The sequence below is a fragment of the Haliotis rufescens genome, unplaced genomic scaffold (assembly GCF_023055435.1).
Source record: "Haliotis rufescens isolate VD_foot unplaced genomic scaffold, xgHalRufe1.0.p SCAF_25, whole genome shotgun sequence".
Lineage (NCBI taxonomy): Eukaryota > Metazoa > Mollusca > Gastropoda > Lepetellida > Haliotidae > Haliotis > Haliotis rufescens.
In genome coordinates, this window is record NW_025963946.1 from 5952100 (window position 1) to 5975460 (window position 23361).

Below are 23361 nucleotides of genomic sequence, written 5' to 3' on the forward strand. Positions count from 1 at the left end.
AATTCGGATAATTAATAGTTGAAATTCTAATGTGCCTTTGAAAATTCCAAAGGTTACACTTGATTTAACAATTAGATTAAAAGTTAAAAACGTTTCGAAGGCAGAAAGCATGTGACGTCATATTTAACGTCATATTATACGTCACTAAATTTTACACAAACTCGCGCAATTTTGGAATGACCGTCGCAACCCGTGCTACAAGTCACTTACAACACACCCACCTACTCGTTGTTTGGGCAGTAAGAGCACGGTTTGGCATGGCATTTGATTGACAGACAAAAGGACCGAGGGTGTGTCTTGGTGTGTTGTAACTATAACATACAGCTGTATTACACATTGTGTGATATAAAAAGGCGTGCTTATGTACTCTCAGAACACGTTTCTCGAACAAATATTGAAAGCTCTCAACATCCCTTGGCTTACTCAACGACATTGCGTGTGGAGAGTATGTGATTTGCGATAACCTTAACGCTACGGTAATTTTGTGGAACGGACGCTTGAATTCTAAAGGTGGACCGTTGTATGGTATTAAATTTATACGTTTTGACGTGTTTGAAGTATTATTCTGTTTAACTCAATTGGATTATGCCGTGGATCGTATGGGTGTCAGCCTATTCACACTCAACAGTATAATTCTAAAAACGGTATCAATGGCAAGTAATATATAAAATACTAAACTCGCTCCCGTGTAAAACCAATTATATGAAACTCGTGAATAGTTGTGGTATCTGACGAGCGAAAGCGAGTCAGATACCAAAAAGTTTCACTCGTTTCATAAAATTGGAGCTCGTTTAATATTGTATATGTACAGAACCAAGTGTAGTATTATCAGCGAGATACGCCCACATATCATATTAGATAAGCATCGCACAGAATGGCGACAAGATAAACAGTTTAGCACCCTTTTAAATATTTTGAGAACATATGTGTTAACGAGTAGGCACTTTATAGATTTTATTATCAATTGATCAGATAATTCAGCCGTTTTTATTAAAAGATCACTGCGGTTTTGACATGTCAATATTACGGATTAGGAACGTATTACAGTCTATTATGTATACATCGCTTTGAGCTCGGCCATTACTTAAGCGGAAGTGCCTCGCATGCTTGGATATAATAACATATCTTCAAGTCTGTTGGGTTTTTTCGATCGGAAAAAAGGTAAAGCATATTCGTATATATTTGTGTATTATACAGGACAGTTAGATCAGCTCTGGGACACTGGGATAGGGCGGATTGGTGGATCTGATCAAATCTAACAGTAACATGGCACATCTCTTGTGTAACGACGACACAGTTGGCAATATTCCAACTTAATTACATTTTGATTATATCGCAGGGTATCCTCCCATTTGTAAGAAAACATTTAGGTCTACCAATGCCGAAAGTGAACTAGAGCTACTAGGGTTCGGACGGGTAACTCGGGTGGGTACTGAGTAGGACCTGGGTACCCCCAGGACTACCCAGACCCGTCGTTAGTCACGTGATGATATTGTTTATTGGCAAAAATTATGTTCACCTTTCTTTCTGACTATACACACACTTTCAGACTTTATATGTTTGCATAATGACACAACTTCCGTCAACTTCATTGTATGCGTGACCAGATTGGTTAATACGTGTACAGGAGTACGGTCAAACGTTTCCCAATCAGACATTTTGTACCTATCTCTTGAGCCCTACAGCGGGTAGGGTCGGGTTTGGTAATTGGGGGTTGGGTACCCGGGAAGTAAATTTGGACTCGTCCCAGCACTAAGAGCTACAGACGGTTGTGATATTACCCGGGTACCTGACCCTGCTGTAGATTTTCAGGTAAAAAATGTCCAATTGGGAATTGTTTCGCCAGAGCCATGACAAAAACTATTTAGATACAGGTAAAAAACGATCTGATCATTCATACACTGAAGTTGATTGAAGCTTTTACTTTGCTGAAACATAAGGGGGCACGGGTGGCCCAGTCGTCTGAGGCGCCGTGATTCGCTGTGCAGAGTTGCGTCCCTTGGGCACGCCAGAAACCTATGATTGTGGGTTCGAATCCCGGTTCGCCCCAATTATGTTTCTAGGTTCGTCCGCACCACACCCGTGCTCGTGGGTTTCCCCGAAGTGGTAAACATCTGAGACCTGCATCACTTAAACTCACACACAAAGATATAACTGGAAAAATGTTAAAAGCGGCGTCAAACACAACTCACTCACTCACTCACTCACTCACTCACTCACTCACTCACTCACTCTCAAGCATATAAAAGTCAGAATGAATGCGAACATTTGCGTCTTGTAGTGTAACAATAGAGATTTATTGTAATTGTCATTAAATAATATATCATATGACTCACCACGGGTCTGGGTACCGGTCGTCCTGTGGGTACCTGGTTCCTCAGGACCCACCTAACCCGAGTTCCCCATCCCCGCCGTAGTTGACTGCACTGCTGATGAGGATGCCAAATGCCTCCCTTGAGCAATCCAGCATACCAATTAATTTGTCTTGGCATCCCATTTGAGTACTCTTCAGTCCTATTGGGCCCACGTGCACAAAGCGATCTTAGCGCTAAGATAATCATAACTCCCATACCTTAACAGAGGCTTACAATAGTCATAGCGCTAAGATCGCTTTGTGCAAGTGGGCCCTGCCTTAGCACTTTTGACTCTCGTAAGTCTATGTTTAGGTATGGCAGTTATGATCACCTTAGTGCTAAGAGGTGAGGTGAGGTGAAATTGGGTTTAACGTCGCGTCCAAGATTATTGCACTTATGTGTTTGTGTGGCTGCTTGTACTAGTCGGGATCTGACGCCGATTTATAGTGCTAGCTCACTGAGATACCATGCCGCAGATTAACATGAATACCCCACTCAGACACAGTATACTGACTCCGAGCCGACCAGTCCTTGTTTTAGCCCCTTAATGCCGAGCGCCAGACAGGGTAACAACAAGTACCATCTTTTTACGTCTTTTGGTATGAAACGGCTGGGGATCGAACCCCGGATTTTCCGCTCTCTGGGCGGACGCTCTACCACTAGACCACAGAGGCGGTCCTTAGCGCTAAGAGGTGTACACAAGTGTTACAAGTACGTTAGACTAAGATTTCACATAGAATCCATGACCATGTGTTCTCATTAGGTTGAACTAAATAATATAAGTAATATACCTCCGGCTCATGGTATAAAACCTAACGCAGGACGCATAAACCCATATACCCCTCGTGATTTTGCTACAACAATTTCATCTTACCGACATGTTTTAATGTGACATTGAAAAGAACACAAATTCAAAATTGATAGAAAACAGCTGTTCGATTGAGCTGAGGTTAGCTTGTGTTTTGTCAGCGGGGTACAAGGAATTTATTCCGCCGATAAGAAATCCACATGCAGGCTGTATTCTTCATGGCGGGGTATAAGAGATTTATTCCCCAGCTGAGAAATTCATTACCCTCACAGACGGGTTATACAGTATTTTATCAGAATCACATGGACCAATCAGATCACATCATTCTGACATGGAGCTTGTTTTGTTACTCTTTGTAAGAAACAAAAATGAAAAATAAATTTTCGCATTAAAATATTGGCATCTGCTTACAGATAAACATTTCTTGGTATCCAGCATAGTGCACTGCCTCATCCATAATAAGGTACCCTAAATAGGGCTCAGCATCCTGCGTACCAAAATAGAGTTGGCACCCTCATTAAACTCTTCCTTTGACCTGAGTGTTGGAATAGAATGAACCAAACAGATCATTATATTCAGAGCATCTTTATATGTTTACTAAATTATCATCATCTCACATCTCATATAGTTTGGTGTTTGTTTGTTGTTTAAGGCCGCACTCCGCAATATTCCAGCTATATGGTGGCGGTCTGTAAATAATGGAGTCTGGACCAGACAATACAGTGATTCTTGCAGGTTACGGAAAGGGGCAAGTGGTGACGAATGAAGATGACATGCAAGCAGCCATGTCTCTGGGCCTGATCAGCCAATCCATTTAGTTACCTCATTAAATATGACCAGCTTATGTTGCCAAGGGGGCTATATCCCCATGTGTGTTTTTCATTATCAGTAATTAGTGGTCTGATAGTGCAGTGATTAGTGATTAGTGGTCTGATAGTGCAGTGATTAGTGGTCTGATAGTGGAGTGATTAGTGGTCTGATAGTGCAGTAATTAGTGGTCTGATAGTGCAGTGATTAGTGGTCTGATAGTGCAGTGATTAGTGGTCTGACAGTGCAGTGATTAGAGGTCTGATAGTGCAGTAATTAGTGGTCTGATAGTGCAGTAATTAGTGGTCTGATAGTGCAGTAATTAGTGGTCTGATAGTGCAGTAATAAGTGGTCTGTGGTCTGATAGTGCAGTAATAAGTGGTCTGATAGTGCAGTGATTAGTGGTCTGATAGTGCAGTTATTAGTGGTCTGATAGTGCAGAGATTAGTGGTCTGATAGTGCAGTAATTAGTGGTCTGATAGTGCAGTGATTAGTGGTCTAATAGTGCAGTAATTAGTGGTCTGATAGTGCAGTGATTAGTGGTCTGATAGTGCAGTGATTAGTGGTCTGATAGTGAAGTAATTAGTGGTCTGACAGTGCAGTGATTATTAGAACTTGTGTCTGTTGTTGTCCAAATACATGTATATTGATGTTTAAGAAAGGCATTATGTGCTGTTTGTTAATAGAGCTATATGTTCAGAGGATAACGGCAGATCAGGGAATATTCCAGTTAATGCAGCAATTGAATTTTTTTACAAATCCTACCCCAAACAACTATGTCACTCATTTATAGTCTTCACTTTGAACCAACATTGTTTTAAAAAATATTTACCCCCCAAAAAATATTGGCTGCTGTACATAGATGTTCAAAATAACCAATTTTCATATCTTGGAAATGACTACTTTTGAAACCTGATCAGAGAATAGACCCTACATCATTTGAAATGTTGCACTTTATTGACCTACGATATACTGTAAATCATGAAATTAATGCGTCTCCAAAAGAATGCGACCTCTGGACCAAAGCCAAAAATGTGACTCAATATGAATGTGACACCCCCTCCACTCAAGCATCAGTGGATTTCTATCTAAAGAAAATGTCCTCTGTCAGGTTTACAGGAGAATCCTCACCTTACTCCAACCTTACATTAATCCAATCACACACCAAATAGCACCGCTTAGTAGCGCTCAGTAGAGTACTTTCGCTAAAACAATACGTGCACGCTGGCTCGTGTCGTCAGCCTTTGACGCAGTCGCAAAGAGAAAAGACACCAAGTTGCGTGGGTGGCGTCTGTCTGGACTTGCAGGTGTGATCAGTGATGACATGAGTGAGTAGAACTCTTGTCTTGACACCAGCAGTTCACGGGATGTAATTAGTGTTTGAATGACATTGCTTATAGTGTGATGTGGAATACAGGATATTGTTTTAACAGTTGGATTACCGGGTTTAAGGTTTGTTTACATTGATACATAGACACTTCAAATTGAGTCATAGTTTACATGGCATTTAGATTAAACATTGTTTCAATATAGATAACTATTTGGTTCATGTGACAATGTATTAATATGGTTTAATATTTTGAACATTGCAATGTTGTTGTTTTTTTAATACCTTATTTATAAATGTATATTTAATGAATAACTACCAGTTTCTAAACATTAAGCATATAAATTACCAAACTCACATTTCATATTTAATGCTCCTGATATCTCCTTTTAAAAAGGACCGTCTCTGTGGTCTAATGGTAGAGTGGAAGGTCCGGGGTTGGATCCCCAGCCGCGTCATACCAAAAGAAGTTAAAAGATGGTACTTGTTTTTACCCTGTCTGGCGCTTGGCATTAAGGGGCTAAAACAAGGACTGGTCGGCTCGGAGTCAGTATACTGTGTCTGAGTGGGGTATTCATGTTAAACTGCGGCATGGTATCTCAGTGAGCTAGCACTATAAATCGGCATCAGTCCGGACTAGTACAAGCAGCCACACAAACACACACACGTACATGCACGTCGCTATAAGTGCAATAATCTTGGACGTGACGTTAAACCCCATTTCACCCACCCTCTTTTTAAAAAATTGGGTCCTTTAACATGCCTGGATCACATTCTTGTGGGTTCAAATTCCTGAATTGCCCTGATTTTGACCCTGGCCTATTTTAGCACCACTATCCTCTGTTTGGTTTCACCAAAGTGTTAAGTTTTAAGTTCCTCAACAATTACAAACAGAAATACTGTTCAATGTAGTTTTAAAGCCAAATATCATATCCTTCTGTTCTATTGCTGTGCATTGTACCGAGGCAAGGGAGTTAACTGACTATAAAAGTCCAGTTTCCAACCTTGCCGAACTAGGCTGGAATTTCTGCTCGATTGTAGCGCCACCAGTGGTTATTACGAGTTATGTCCCTCCTGTTGATGAGAGCCGTGAAGATTCCGGGGTAGAATAGGTCTTCAGCAACCCATGCTTGCCGTAAAAGGCGACTATGCTTGTCGTAATAGGCTACTAACGGGATCGGGTGGTCAGGCTCGCTGACTTGGTTGATGCATGTCATCGTATCCCAATTGCATGGATCGATGATCATGATGTCAATCACTGGACTGTCTGGTCCAGACTCGATTATTTACAGACATATACGTCATATAGCTGGAAAATTACTGAGTGCGGCTTTAACAACAAACAAACAAACATTAAGGATTGTTACACATTGTATTGTTTCAGAATTGGTCTTGAATCTTCACCATGCCAAATCTGGATGGGAGACTGTCCTCAGCAGCTGTAGTTTATATCGTTGTAGTGTTAATTCTTCAACAGTTTGAAGATCTTTTGAACACACTACAGCAGCACATTCGCCACGTCCTTCACCAGGCTCTTCATCAGCTGGGACAGGCCAGCCACACAGATGAAGAGGTTCATCTGGGTAGTTCTCGGATGGTCCCGCAGCAGTGCACGGGTTGGTGAATTGTAGCTGGATTCTGTCCATGGTTACTCATGCTCAATTTAAGAAATAAAGTTTGCTTTACCCTGTGAAGTGTGATATAGTATAGTTTTGTCTGAATTGTTACAGTTAAGGCTCTCAATGCTCTCAACCCATTCGGGGGCGGTCCGGTCGGGTAGCCTAGTGGTTAAAGCGTTCGCTCGTCACACCGAAGACCCAGGTTCGATTCCCGACATGGGTACAATGTGTGAAGCCCATTTCTGGTGACCCTGCTGTGATATTGCTGGAATATTGCTAAAAGCGGCATAAAACCATACTCACTCACCCACTCACTCACTCAACCCATTCCACAGGTGCATAGTCAAACGACACCCCAAAATGTACCTCGCAATAACTGTTTCAATGAGTATCATTTAAGTTATGTTGTAATATGCATAAATGCAAAGTTTGCAAAATAACAAAACTTTTAGCCGTTTATGTACTTCAAAAAGAAAAAAAGTTAAAAAGTATTGGTTAAATTTTTCGGCACACAACTACCAGAATTTTCTTTATCATTTTATCATTTTTCTTATTCAATCATAACTTTTTGTTACGTCCCTTGAAATTACCTAACAGCATGGAGGCTTCTTCGTTCTAGGTGAGACAAGGGAAGGATTCCCAGCAGAATATCTGACATGAATTCATGTAAGAGTGAATATTATCCTACCCTGTCTTTTATCCGGGGGATGAAATTCTCTAGCGTCAGGATGATTCTAACTAACTAGTGAATTTGAACCCATACCAGTGTGTTTAATCCTATCAACATATATTTACCCCCACATTCACCCCCCCTTCCCCCCCAACCAAACATGATGAAAATGTAAGTATCAACATACATAACACTAGAATATTTTAACCTGTTGCTAGTTTTATTTATCCTAAGATCGGATTCACTAGTGAATTTTTACATCTGAACAATCAATTCAAACAAACACAACATTTTATTTGATAATATCTTTTTCCAACAGAAATGTTGACATGTTTGCCTCAAAGCTCTCTTTTTGGTTAAAGTGCAACTTTTCTGGATATGTTTTGTCCTTTAAGTAATTGAATACTTTGGAATACTCTGTTCCATCCATGGTTGACCAAATCAACTGACAATGTCGATGTCAAACCTCAAAGTCATGACGTCGTGTGACAAGCTGACAGCATGAATGTCATGACAGCATGCAATGCACGTGCAAAGGAAGTCTGTCATGGGATAATAAACACTGATTCACGTTATTGAAAATTATACATTTACATGTATACATTTTCCTATTTTCACTGGGATGAATTAATTACCCTTAATTTTTGGACATAACCTATCCCAGATTTCCCACACTAAGGTAGGATACTATACTCTAGAGTAAAACTTCCCCTGGGATAATATTTGGGTAGGATATAATCCTACCTTACATTAACACACACATGCAGCTCCAAGCAAGTGTTAAAAGTTTCAGAGTCCAATGTTGCCTCAGTTGTGAGAAGATGTTGATCCAAAAGAACTTGTCCTTGACCTTGAGGTTATACAATGGCACTTCTCTTACAGACCTGGATGTGACAACACCACTCGTGGATAGACTCATGTGGCAGGAGTATCCCGACCTGTTGAGAAGAACGCATAGCCAGATGCAGAGTCCTTGGCGCAGTCTACAACAACAGCATGGTATGAACTTGGGGTGGGACGAGTCTAAATTTATGACCTCGGTACCAAACGAGCGAGCCCTAGAGATATAGAAGATAATATTTGTTTGTATGTTTGTTTTTTAACGCCGCACTCAGAAATATTCCAGATATATGGCGGCTGTCTATAAATAATCGTGTCTGGACCAATTGGGATACGATGACATGCATCAACCAAGTCAGCGAGCCTGACCACCTGATCCCGTTAGTCGCCTCTTACAAGAGGATAACATACACAGATGTGGATCCAGAAATTTGCAAGGTCACTTTTGGAATTTGGAACTTCAGCAATGGGTTTCCTTGGATTTACCTGGGTCTTGAGAAGACATTCAGGAATGATTTTGGGGGGTCTAGGCATAATGAAGTGGGTTATGAAGTATTTGTCAAAGTTTGACAGTAATTAGATTTTCAGTACAGTCCACATCTTCCCAAGGCAAGAGAGTTAACTGACTATAAAAGTCCAGTTTCCACCCTTGCCGAACTAGGCTGGTATTATGGAGTTATATTTTGGCTGGACTAACGAGTCTATGCATAGTCCAATCAAAATCGTGCACCGAAATCAAAATCCGGTTCGTAACCTGTCGTTCAGACTTTGATCGATTGCAGGATTTGCAAAGCATGTGCACCGCCAACTCGTTGTCAGCAGATATTTTCCAAATCTTTTCATGTTTTTAATCAAGGTGCTCACGTGAACTGATGCTTTTTGCGATGTAAGACCCGTTTTATCACAATATAGATCTTGATAATCAATCAGATCGTCCTGACTGGGCGCCACCATTTTGTGTGAAGCAAACGCATGTGATACGAGAGGAGGAATCTGATTGATCCATAGGAGAGGCTTTGAAGGGACATAACTGGTAATAGCCACTGGTGGCGCTACGATCGAGTCCAGTAATTCCAGCCCAGTTCGGCAAGGGTGGAAACTGGACTTTTATAGTCAGTTAACTCTCTTGCCTCGGGAAGATGTACAGTCCACTACACCGTTTCATTATTTTACACATTTTCCTGGGGCAAGGGAGTTAACTGACTATAAAAGTCTAGTTTCAAACCCTTGCCAAACTACGCTGGAATTATGGAGGTATATTTTGGCTGGAGTCTATGTAGCCCTATCAAAAACGCGTAAGCATGTGTCAACTCCGTGTCAACAGATATTTTCAAAGTCTTTTCATGTTTTTTATTCAAGGTGCTTTCGTGATTTGATGCACTTCGCAAAGTAAGACCCGTTCTATTACAAAATAGATGTTGATTATTGATCAGATCGTCTTCACTGGGCAACATCATTTTATTTGAAGCAAATGCAAGTGATAAGAAAGGTGGAATCTGATTGGTCAATAGAAGGGACATAGAAGGGACATAACTCATAACAGCCACTGGTGGCACTATGATCGAGCCAAGAAACTCCAGCCTAGTTTGGCAAGGGTAAACTGGAATGTTACGGTCAGTTAACTCCCTTGCCTCAGGAAGATGTACTTTCCTGGAATTAATTATTTGGATAATTGGACCACCTGTACCCCCAGTTTTGTAGGTTAATCAAATACCATAATAAAGCGGAGATAGAAATAACAAAATATCGATTGTGTGATATATGGCCAAAGAAACTGGGTCGTGGGTTCTCATTGGGTTTGTTGACATGGTACACATGTAGTGGTGGGTCGATACACAGATGCATCAGTGGATCACGATATGTCACTTCCCGATTATCGACCACAGTTGCACACTAAGTAAAAAGTTTCGATTCTTACCTTAAATATAATCTTTTATAAATGTTGCACCAAACACCAGTGAAAATTAGTAGTGAAAAAGTAAATATTTTCATCCATTGCGCCATACTTGACACTACCAACTGTAAATCATCAGTGTTCCAGGTATTTGAATATCCTGTCTTTGAAAAATATTGGTTACGCACTACAGATACAAGCACATACAAGTATCGTGATATGTATCAGATCGTGAGCAAGGTATCGTGATACGTATCGGATCGCACTCTTGGTGTATCATCCCAGCTCTATACGAGTACTCAAGTCCATTTTTGTCTGCCCGTGAGAGCCCTATTGAATGAATGAGTGAATGAGTTTATTCCATAAAGGGGCCACCGGCCCATTATACAAGGTACACTGGATTGATCAGGTCGCCTGTACAGAGAGCGCTGACTATTACATCAGGGAACCGATTAACAAAGTGCCCGCAAGCCACGTACAAGTGGTCAACACTCATCGGAGTGCTGACAATGATGCACAGAGGGTTACTGAGGCCGGTCATAACCTACGGACGCCCCGTGGATCGGGTCCCAACACATGTTACACACACTGGCAACAACCAGTCTCACATTGTTATAATGGCATAGTGCTACATAACAGGCACATCCTTAAGAAGAGTGTTCCTTTTCTTGAGTGTGAGAAATACATATCTTGCAAAGCTTCTTGTAACACATAGGTTGCAGCTACAGTCAAGTCTCGTTAATCCGACACTCGTTAATCCGACAATCGGCTTTATCCGACACTAATGATGGGAACCGATTAAATCAGTGCTATTTAGACCCCTTAATCGGACAGTCTCGCACTCCGACTCCGACACACCAAATTTGCAACGAATTACCAAAATCACTCATTAATCAGTCTCGTTACTCTGACACAGTGATCAGTGTACTCCGTGGTCATCTACCCACGAGGAGGCAATGTTTTGATGCGAGACGAGTCGGCTGGTAGCTGCATATTACAACGGATGCAGTGATAAACTTGCTTAACAATAAACAATTAATGCTTTAAATACAGGATTAATCACATGCTTAGATTACCTCATGCTCATTAAAATCAGATACAAGTTCTCTTGCCGAGGACATCCCGTTTCAGGTCACAACAGAACAACCTTTCGCGAACTATGACCGACCAATGAAATGCCTAACAGGAAGTCAACGTTAGCCACTAAAAAAGCAGCTTTCTTAAGCTTTGCGGTACCAGTTTCAAACTTGCGACTTCCATTCCAGACTATCCTTTTTAAAGTATTTTGAATAAGTCATACAGTCCGTAACAGTTGTTTTGTGCTAAGCTTTAAAGGTTGCATGATTAGAAAACATATCCCGCTAACAATGTAATAAAACAATATGAATATTTCATTTTTCTTTTTTATTACGTGTTTGTATCGTTACCTATCGTGTAGTTTTTCGATCACAAACGTTGATACTACTTAATTTCGTTTATCCGGAATTCTCGTTAATCCGACATAATCATATGCAACCAACGATGTCGGATTAACGGGACTTGACTGTATATAATTCTTGGAGTTTATCCAGAGTTGGACATATTTAGGAAGTACCTGTTCCCTCAAATTCGAGTAGCCCTATTATTAAGTGAGTACCCACATATGACCTTGTGAATCTCTGTCTTCAGGGTGTACTCCAAGGTCACGCCATCAGTTGGCCTCGGCACAAGACATGGCCACACAGACAGCTCCGGACCAGTTCGGCACCATTGCAGAGGAAGTGCCAGCTGTCCAGACCACCTGCCCTAAAGCTGTTTCTTCGCAGACTGCAGCTGCAACAGCTGCAACAGCTACAACTGCAGCTTCCGGAATTGCTGAAGGATCTGATGAACAAACCCCGCAGACAATGGTATGTTATATCATACATGCACATCAAACAAAGATTGTAGTTGATACGCAGTGGAAGTCTTTAAAATAACTTAACAAAACTTAAAGTTAATGTCTGTCTAATAACTGAAACTCAAATTTACACCATATTTGAGTTAACCCACAATTTCAGAAACAATTTCTAAATTCTTACCATGATTTGTCCTTATTTGTTTTAGTCCTTGTTTGACTATGTTTTAGTCTTTATTTGACAATGTTTTAGTCCTTATTTGATTATGAAATACCCTTAATTGGTTTTATTAAAGTCCTCATTTGACTTGATAAATACTACAATTGTGCCCTGATTTGACACTGTCAGAGGCAGCCACTGGCAACATGGCTGCTCTCTACCAAAGCATGACTGTAAAGTGACAAGCCTAGGGACAGAGTTCCCCTCCGCACACGTTTGCGCATGCCGCCCGTGCGCCACATGCTGCTGTCCAGAACATCACACCTTAACAAGTGATGCGTTCGTGCGAATGTTTTTGAATGATTTGTCATCCTTCTGGTCAGTAGTGTTTGTTGAAATGCCTGGAGTTTCCTCATATTTTACAGACCACCTCCATGGTCTTGTGGTAGAGCGTCCGTCCGGAAGGTCCGGGGTTCGATCCCCGGCCGCGTCATACCAAAAGACGTTAAAAGATGGTACTTGTTGTTACCTTGTCTGGCGCTCAGCATTAAGGGGCTAAAACAAGGACCGGTCGGCTTGGAGTCAGTATACTGTGTCTGAGTGGGGTATTCATGTTAAACTGCGGCATGGTATCTCCGTGGGCTATCACTTTAAATCGGCATCAGTCCGGACTAGTACAAGCAGCCACACACAAACACACACACACACACGTGCATGCAGGTCGCTATATAAGTGCAGTAATCTTGGACGCGACGTTAAACCCCATTTCACCTCACCTCATATTTTACAATACATATTAACATGTTTTGTTAGAGGGCCATTGATAAACGGCTAAGTTCAGTTTTGAAGCCAAGGTGTTTTTTTCCAAACCTTACAATGGGTGATGCCAATCATGATTACTGATATTGATTTTGAAAATTTTAGACCCGAATTATCACTGAAAATATTAATTTTGGGTTGGCATCCCAGGTAGTGACAGGGGGCACAGGTGGCCCTGTCGTCTAAGGAGCCGTGATTCGCTGTGCAGAGTTGCGTCCTTTGGGCACGCCAGAAACCTATGATTGTGGGTTCGAATCCCAGTTCGCCCCGATTATGTTTCTAGGTTTGTCAACACCATACCCGTGCTCGTGGGTTTCACCGAAGCGGTAAACGTCAGAGACCTGCATCACTTCAGGCTTTCCTCCCACATTAACTGACACGCCGTGATATAACTAGAATAATGTTGAAAGCGGCGTTAAACCCAACTAACTCACTCACATATTAATGTGTATTGTTAGAGGGCTATTGACAAATGGCTCAATTCAGTTCTAAAGCCAAGTTATTTTATCCAAATCATACAATGGGTGATACCAATCATGATTACTGATATTGTTTTTGAAAGTTACAAATTTTAAACCCAATTAACACTGTTAATATTAATTTGGGCATCTCGGGTAGTGATATAATTTTTTACTTATCCTGCATTGTTCCTTAATGCATTCACTGTTACCTTACGACAAGCAGTGATGTGAAGAAGGTGACCTTAGGTGTCATCAAGGTCACAGGACAGCGGCGTTGGTCAGTAAAAGTGGGACTTCAGAACAGCAACTTTATTTCTTCACCCAGGACCATCGGTGTTGCGCTGTCCTTTTTGTTGTCGTAAGGTAAGCAGTGAATGCATTAAGGAGCAATGCAGGATAAGTATACAAATGTAAGCAGCTGTTTGTACAGTCGTGCCTCGTTTATACGGACACTTGCGTCACTTCACAATTCGTCCGTATAAACGAATTTCCGTATAACTGAAACCAGTTTCTTACTGGAAGTCTGTCATGGAAGTTCGAACTTTACCACATTTTGAATTTTAAACAGTAATTCCAAATTGTCCAGATCGCCTGTGTTCTCGTAATAGGTAATCAAGGTCTCTATACAAGCCACGAACTTGTGCTTGGGAATTACATGTACAATAAACAAGCTCGTCTCAAACGTAACTTTGACTTCTCACGAGTCAAAGGATTACCACCAGCGGAAGTGTATTGTCCGGCTAAGTGAGACACCTTGTGTGCATTTCAGTGTTTTGTGTATGAAAATGACCGTCCCATTCCGGAAACTGAATTTCCGTATATACGGGTAAATTTATATAGTCATTATTTCGTTTTGAATGAAAATCGTCCGGGAACCGAGGTTTCCGGATATCTGAAGTCCGTATAAGCGGGGCACGACTGTATAACATTGCTAGCGGGAGTACCGTTCTGTTGCAGGGACAAGACTCTGGATACAGCAGCAATGGGATGCAGAGTCAAGATGGAGATCACTCGGCTGAACGTAAGTCATGTGGGAAACATATTTATACAGGACAAAAATGTGGCGTATCAGAGGCTTTTGAAGATTAGAAATGTGTATTTGAAAATCACAGGGATTTTGCCTGTCTCATTCAAATCAGACCACTACTCCATGTTGATGCCATTCTTCGTCAGACCGCCTCCGTGGTCTTGTGGAAGCGTCCGCCCGAAGAGCGGAAGGTTTAATCCCCGGCCGCATCAAACCAAAAGACGTAAAAAGATGGTACTTGTTGACACTCGGCATTTAGGGGCTAAAACAAGGACTGGACGGCTCCGAGTCAGTGTACTGTGTCTGAGTGGGGTATTCATGTTGAACTGTGGCATGGTATCTCAGTGTGCTAGCACTATAAATCAACATCAGTCCGGACTAGTTCAAGCAGCCACACACACACACACACGTACATGCATGTCGCTATATAAGTGCAATAATCTTGGACGCGACGTTTAACCCAATTTCACCTCACCTCACCATATATATAAGTCAGAAGGAATGCGTGAATAGTCCGAAAGAGATGTGAACATTCGTGACCTGTGGTGTATTCACAAACCTGCCTCAATGTTGGGTTGACAATACCAACTACTTGGCATGCATGCACGTCACTATATGAGTGCAATAATCATGGACGCGACGTTGAACCCCATCACCTCACCTCGCCTCACCACACACACATTTCACCTCACCTCACCTCACCTCACCACACCGTTCTTCAAGAAGGCACAAGTGATCATGATTCCACTGTGATTTCAGCGCTCCGAAGGCGCCCTGGTGACAGAATTCAAGCAGTCCCCAAGAACAGAGCTGATAACAACCCCGCCCACAACAATGATGGCAGCGCCCCCGCCCACAGCTCTGATGAAGACGGGGCAGATGACGAAAATGAGGAGCATGGATAACGCTGGTTATCCGTTAGAAACATTAAATGGGCTGGAGGACGTGAGCCGTTGTCCACAGGGGTGTGGAAAATAGTAAATGCTAAATACAGCTCTGATACAGTGTAAACAATCCCAGTGTGACTCAATCTCATTAAAATCAGATCTTAGTTCTCGCTACAGCTAAACAAAGATCTGAGGACATCCCATTACGGGTCACGTCAGACCGATCTTGTGCGAACTTTGACCGACCAATGGAATGACCAATCAGAAGGCAGCTTTCTCGTGCTTTACGGCACTAATTTCAAATTGGCGACTACGCTTGGAAACATATTTTGACAAATTCTCGATTACAAATTTGAAACCTGAACAAAAGAACATTCTGGAATGGCTAATAGATGGTCTAGATTGTATGAATTCAGTCGTTAAACCCGTAACTATCGTTCGGAGTTAAAGTTTTCGAGGTTGCATGATCAGAAATCACATTCCGACTGTCACTTTCATAATCTGGTAGGCGATGCTCTGAATGGTCGGATGAAAGGTCGTTTTGACGTGACCCCTAATGGGATGTCCTAAGATCTTTGTTTAGCGGTAGCGAGAACAGAGGTCTGATTTTAATGAGATTGAGTGTGACTGGTCAAATGAACATATTGTTAAAGTCACAGCAGATGAGAATGGCTGCTCAAAACCCTTGTTTTCATTTGATCACATGTTCGGCTTTATGGACAAATCCATTGTTCGTGGTTGCATAAGCCATGTGCATACAAAAACCAAACAGTGTGAAAACAAAACTTGGTAAAGGACCAGTTTTGTGATAAAATCATCTTTGGTCAATAGTTGGGACAAGTAGACTTTAGGGCTTGGACGGGTAACTCGGGTACCCGGGTCGGGTGGGTACTGAGTAGGACCCGGGTACCCACTGGACTACCCGGACCCGTGGTTAGTCACGTGATTATATTGTTTAATGGCCAAAAATATTTAGAACTCTATGGTTCCTCTATAAGTGACAAATTTCTTTCTGACTATACACACATTCCTTTTGACTTTATATGTTTGCATAGTTATATAACTTCAGTCAACTTCTGTGTATGCATGACAAGATCGGATTATACATGCATCTAAATTTATTTTGACAGGAGTACGGTCAAACGTTTCCCAATCAGACATTTTGTACCTTTTTCTTGAGACCTACAGTGGGTACCTGGGTAGGGTCGGGTAGTAGGGAGACGGGTGCATCTAAATTTATTTTGACAGGAGTACGGTCAAACGTTTCCCAATCAGACATTTTGTACCTTTTTCTTGAGACCTACAGTGGGTACCCGGGTAGGGTCGGGTAGTAGGGAGACGGGTGCATCTAAATTTATTTTGACAGGAGTACGGTCAAACGTTTCCCAATCAGACATTTTGTACCTTTTTCTTGAGACCTACAGTGGGTACCCGGGTAGGGTCGGGTAGTAGGGAGACGGGTGCATCTAAATTTATTTTGACAGGAGTACGGTCAAACGTTTCCCAATCAGACATTTTGTACCTTTTTCTTGAGACCTACAGTGGGTACCCGGGTAGGGTCGGGTAGTAGGGAGACGGGTGCATCTAAATTTATTTTGACAGGAGTACGGTCAAACGTTTCCCAATCAGACATTTTGTACCTCTCTTTTGAGACCTACAGTGGGTACCCGGGTAGGGTCGGGTAGTAGGGAGACGGGTGCATCTAAATTTATTTTGACAGGAGTACGGTCAAACGTTTCCCAATCAGACATTTTGTACCTCTCTTTTGAGACCTACAGTGGGTACCCGGGTAGGGTCGGGTAGTAGGGAGACGGGTGCATCTAAATTTATTTTGACAGGAGTACGGTCAAACGTTTCCCAATCAGACATTTTGTACCTCTCTTTTGAGACCTACAGTGGGTACCCGGGTAGGGTCGGGTAGTAGGGAGACGGGTGCATCTAAATTTATTTTGACAGGAGTACGGTCAAACGTTTCCCAATCAGACATTTTGTACCTCTCTTTTGAGACCTACAGTGGGTACCCGGGTAGGGTTGGGTAGTAGGGAGATGGGTGCATCTAAATTTATTTTGACAGGAGTACGGTCAAACGTTTCCCAATCAGACATTTTGTACCTTTTTCTTGAGACCTACAGTGGGTACCCGGGTAGGGTCGGGTAATAGGTGGATAGGTACCCGGGTAGTAAATTTGGACTCGTCCCAGCCCTAGTTGACTTCATAATTTTGATATTTCCACACCCCTTATCCCTCAGTCTGTAGAAATAGTAGTTCAAAAAGTTATGTCCAGTGCCTGTCAGAAATTAGTTGTTTACTTGTAGCCATCTTCCCGAGGCAAGGGAGTTAACTGACCTTAAAAGTCCAGTTACCACCCTTGCCGAACTAGGTTGGAATTCCTGGGCTCGATCGTAGCGCCACCAGTTGCTATTATGAGTTATGTCCCTTCTATGACTCACCTATGGACCAATCAGATTCCACCTCTCGTATCACTTGCATTTGCTTCAAACAAAATGGTGGCACTCAGTCAAGACGATCTGATTGATAAACAAGATCTATATTGTGATAAAATGAGTCTTACATCGCGAAGTGCATCAAATCATGTGAGCACCTTCATTAAAAACATGAAAAGATTTAGAAAATATCTATTGACAACGAGTTGGCGGTGCACATGCTTTGCGAATCCTGCAATCGACGGAAATCTGCATGACAGTTTACAAACCGGATTTCGATATCGGTTGCACGATTTTGATTGGACTATGCATAGACTCAATAGTCCAGCCAAAATGTAACTCCATAATACCAGCCTAGTTCGGCAAGGGTGAAAACTGGACTTTTATCATCGTTAACTCACTTGCCTTGGGAACATGACTTGTAGCAGCTTTTTGAATTATCTGTTTGAAAGGTTTAAGGGAGCAGTTAAAGGTAGGATCTTTCAAATGTTTTCAATTCGACAAAATCTTCCAGCACAAAGGGGCACTGATCTAACGCAATTCCCCGGTTCTTGTCATCATCATTTGACCTTGAAATTGAACAGCATCTCCATCACAGGTAGACTAACGCTCCGTCTCTGAAAATATAGGTTTTCTGTCCTACATTGAAATACATACTGCTCCCTTCAATAGACCTATATGAGTTATACAGTGGTCCCTTGCTATAGCGCTCCTCAATATAGCGCTAACTTGGTTACAGCAACTAAAATAAGATGACATTGGAATATATTTTTCCTGATAAAATAATAATTTCAGATACAATTTCTTCGGACCATTGGTTCAAAATTCCTTGAAGTTGTATCATTGGGTACTTTTTCACTGAATCACCTGTAGATTGTTAAGAAACATGTGCACAGCTGAATTCTATTTCAAGTTTAGTTTACGAGAAAGTACACACGGTAATCTTAATCTCTGCATGTAAAACAATGCCTTGAAGAGCAGGAAATACATGTCTAGTGATGTTTTATATCAAATTTCATACTTTTATTGACCAAGTTTGTTATACCTGTTTATTCACCTGAATTAGAAGGAGGGATACCATATGTTTCATTTAAAGCACATAACACTCGATAAATCTTGTTTTAGACTATGAATCATAAACAACTACTATTCTAATCTTTTTTTAAACTCTGAAATGTGCAACATAGATCGTGTTAGGTAGGCAGAGCATGTACTGTTTCGTTGGTCATCTACCACCTACGACTTGACCTTTGTTAAACCGCTGTTCATCTATAACGCTCATCAATTATTTGGACCCCGAAGGTAGCGTTGTAGCGAGGGATCACTAGCTCTGTTTGTATGTTTAGGCCAGGTTTTGTTTCTTGCTTTTTAAGTTTGTGAAAAAACATGTTCAGAATGTGGGTCAGATTATTTGTTTGTTGCATGAATGTGTTGAATATAATTAGATTTTAAAGAATTGTTCAGTTTTGAAAACAAAATTATGGGTTTACTCATACTATACTTGAATGAAATTTTTCTTCTACTTAGATTTTATAACATTTTAAATCAAATTTAGTCTTTTGATATGATATTTGAAATCTGCACATACATTCTGTTATTGTAAGAATTTACAAATGATGTTTGATACGTTTATATGAGACAAGATGAAATTCAGTTGAATACAGGAGTGAGTGGGTATGGTTTTACGCCGCTTTTAGCAATAATCCAGCAATATCACGGCGGGGGACACCAGAAATGGGCTTCACACATTGTATGATATATACTCATTGACTTGGTTGATGCATGTCATCGTTTCCCAATTGCGTGGATCGATGCTCATGATATTAATCACTGGATTGTCTGGTCCAGACTAGATTATTTACAGACCACCGTCATATAGCTGGAATTTTGCTGAGTGCGGCGTTAAACAACAAACCAACCAACCAACTGTTATTGTTCTATGGTGTATATTTTTTACAGTATCTGTTTATACCACTCAACTTTTGATAGGAACACTGAGCTATTTTTACACTGTTATAACACTTAGAGGATATCTACTTATGGAAGAAATATTTTTATTCAACTTCGTTGGGCGGGGGATATAGAAACGGTCTCCGTCCGTCACGTTTTGTTTCCGGAGCATAACTCATAAACCGTTCAATATTTTTTCATGAAACTTTACCGGTCTGTCAGGTACATGCTGAACTGGTGCCTTTTGCTATTTAGAAATTTTCGAATTTTTTATTCTTTACGTTTCCATGGCAACAAGATGGACTTAGGTTCTGTGAGGGTAGGGTTCGTTTCCGGAGCATAACTCATAAACCGTTCAATATTTTTTCATCAAACTTTGCTGGTCTGTCAGGTACATGCTGAACTGGTGCCTTTTGCTATTGAGATATTTTAGAAATTTTTATTTTTTACGTTTCCATGGCAACAAGATGGACTTAGGTTCTGTGAGGGTAGGGTTCATTTCCGGAGCATAACTCATAAACCGTTCAATATTGTTTCATCAAACTTTGCAGCTCTGTCAGGTACATGCTGAACTGGTGCCTTTTGTTATTTAGAAATTTTAGAAATTTTTATTTTTTTACCTTTCAATGGCAGCAAGATGGACTTAGGTTCCAAACTCTTTTTTTTTCACAATTTCCATGACAAGTTCCACCTCGGTTAAAAAAGGTTAGGGTTTGTTTAGATTTAATTATGTCATAAATTCTGCAAGAGGGGCGGGGGATATAGCCACGTTAGTGGCAAACTCTTGTTATATTTTTAAATGAGACTATACATGGCAGTGTCAAATACTATTCATATGTCAACACCTACCCTATTACAAGGCTAGTTGTAAGAGGCGACGAACGGCATCGGGTGGTCAGGTTAATTGACTTGGTTGATGCATGTCATCGTTTCCCAATTGCGTGCATCGATGCCCATGACATCAATCACTCGATTGTCTGGTCCAGAGTCGATTTTTACAGACCGCCGTCATATTGCTTGAATATTGCTGAGTGCGGCGTTAAACAACAAACAAACAAAACCTTCATATTTCTCTGTTCTGGTCATGATGAAGGTTTGCTAAAATTCAAAACCATCAGGGCCTCTTATTCCTTTTATTCCCACCAGGGGGGGCACGGGTGACCCAGTCATCTAAGGCGCCGCGATTTGCTGTGCAGAGTTGCGTCCCTTGGGCACGCCAGAAACCTATGATTGTGGGTTCAAATCCCAGTTCGCCCCGATTATGTTTCTAGGTTTGTCAGCACCTTACCCGTGCTCGTGGATTTCACCGAAGTGGTAAACGTCTGAGACCTGCATCACTTTGGGCTTTCCTCCCACATTAAGCTGACACACCGTGATATAACTGGAATACTGGTAAAAGCAGCGTTGAACCCAACTCACTCACTATTCCAACCACTGTTTGACTTTTATACAAGGCATGTTAGCATCTTAAGCATTTGTCTTTAAATCCTGTTTCTATTAAGTAAGGCCACTATTTTAAATAACTCATATGCTTTTATTCATTTGAATTCCATTTTTATTCCTTAATTACAACTTTTTAATGTGTAGTGCTATCATCGTCATATATCCATGCATGTCTTGTTACATTTTATAATAACCAGTATTTGTGTCTTGTTTCTATTTGTTAGGATGGATTCGGATCAATTTCATTCCTGTTAAGTTGTGTTTTTTAAAACTAAGGTTGAAATAGTTTTGCAAAATAAGACATATTTTTTTTATTCATAAGTATTCTTGCTCATAAAAAAATGTTGTTTAGGGGACCAATTCTTGTTACGTGTGAGAAGCAACTTGTTATTACTTCATAGTCTGAGAAAGTATTTGTCTGTCAAATCTGTAATAAATAATCTGGCAGTTGAGAATATTTGTATATTTTTATATGTAAACCTGATATTCTGCGGAGGTGGGTGCTAGGATTGAATTTCTTTTTATTAAGGCTTAACAAGATAAAAGAATTGGTTCTCAGGCAATGATTTTTTGGGGTGGATGGGTAGGGGGAGGGTTTTGTTCAAACTAGTGTAGCTTTTTCCTGCCCCCTATTTCTAATTTTGAGAGCGCCCTGGGTGCTTATTACGTCGAATACGGTATATTTTTTTAGCCTAACATTTCCACTTGACATGCATAATGTCCTGAGGAAATTGTGTTGCGGGAAAGATAGGAGTCTATTTCAGTTACAGAAAAAATTATCTCTGACAAGAATCCCAGCAACACCCTCCAAAGATTACATAGTGGATCCCTTAATGAAATTAAATATGACAAACTGATTGTTACTCTGCCACATTTGATGAATTTGTTTTTTCACATTATTATTCAAAATAAAATTGGACATACATGTAATTGCATTGTGTTATTCATTGACTTGGGATCATGCCAATATTTGCCCTAATGGGCCAAAATGGCCTAGTGGTATAGGGTTCCACTACCCACTGAGATCACACATGATCTTCTGGGGTGAACCGATACAGCGAGGTCACGATAAGATGTGTATCATGATACACAGGTCATGATAAGATGTGTATCATGATTCACAAGTAATGATACGATGTGTATCATGATACACAGGTCATAATACGATGTGTATCATGATACACAGGTCATGATAAGATGTGTATCATGATTCACAAGTAATGATAAGATGTGTATCATGATACACAAGTAATGATACGATGTGTATCATGATACACAGGTCATGATAAGATGTGTATCATGATACACAGGTCATGATAAGATGTGTATCATGATACACAGGTCATGATAAGATGTGTATCATGATACACAGGTCATGATACGATGTGTATCATGATACACAGGTCATGATACGATGTGTATCATGATACACAGGTCATGATAAGATGTGTATCATGATTCACAAGTAATGATATGATGTGTATCATGATACACAGGTCATAAAATGATGTGTATCATGATACACAGGTCATGATAAGATGTGTATCATGATTCACAAGTAATGATACGATGTGTATCATGATACACAGGTCATGATAAGATGTGTATCATGATTCACAAGTAATGATAAGATGTGTATCATGATACACAAGTAATGATACGATGTGTATCATGATACACAGGTCATGATAAGATGTGTATCATGATACACAGGTCATGATAAGATGTGTATCATGATACACAGGTCATGATAAGATGTGTATCATGATTCACAAGTAATGATACGATGTGTATCATGATACACAGGTCATAATACGATGTGTATCATGATACACAGGTCATGATAAGATGTGTATCATGATACACAAGTAATGATACGATGTGTATCATAATACACAGGTCATGATAAGATGTGTATCATGATACACAAGTAATGATACGATGTGTATCATGATAAGATGTGTATCATGATTCA

At 40.7% G+C, this 23361-nt stretch overlaps 1 protein-coding gene across 1 annotated transcript; it reads left to right on the forward strand.

Annotated features, from left to right (window-relative positions):
- Positions 1–1066: 1066 nt before the first annotated feature.
- Positions 1067–15786, forward strand: LOC124123168. Its single transcript, XM_048402289.1, has 6 exons — positions 1067–1161; positions 6681–6912; positions 8468–8584; positions 11988–12208; positions 14593–14656; positions 15422–15786. The coding sequence occupies exons 2-6, from the start codon at positions 6702–6704 to the stop codon at positions 15565–15567; spliced, it is 759 nt and encodes a 252-aa protein (XP_048258246.1). The 5' UTR covers positions 1067–1161; positions 6681–6701; the 3' UTR covers positions 15568–15786.
- Positions 15787–23361: the final 7575 nt, after the last annotated feature.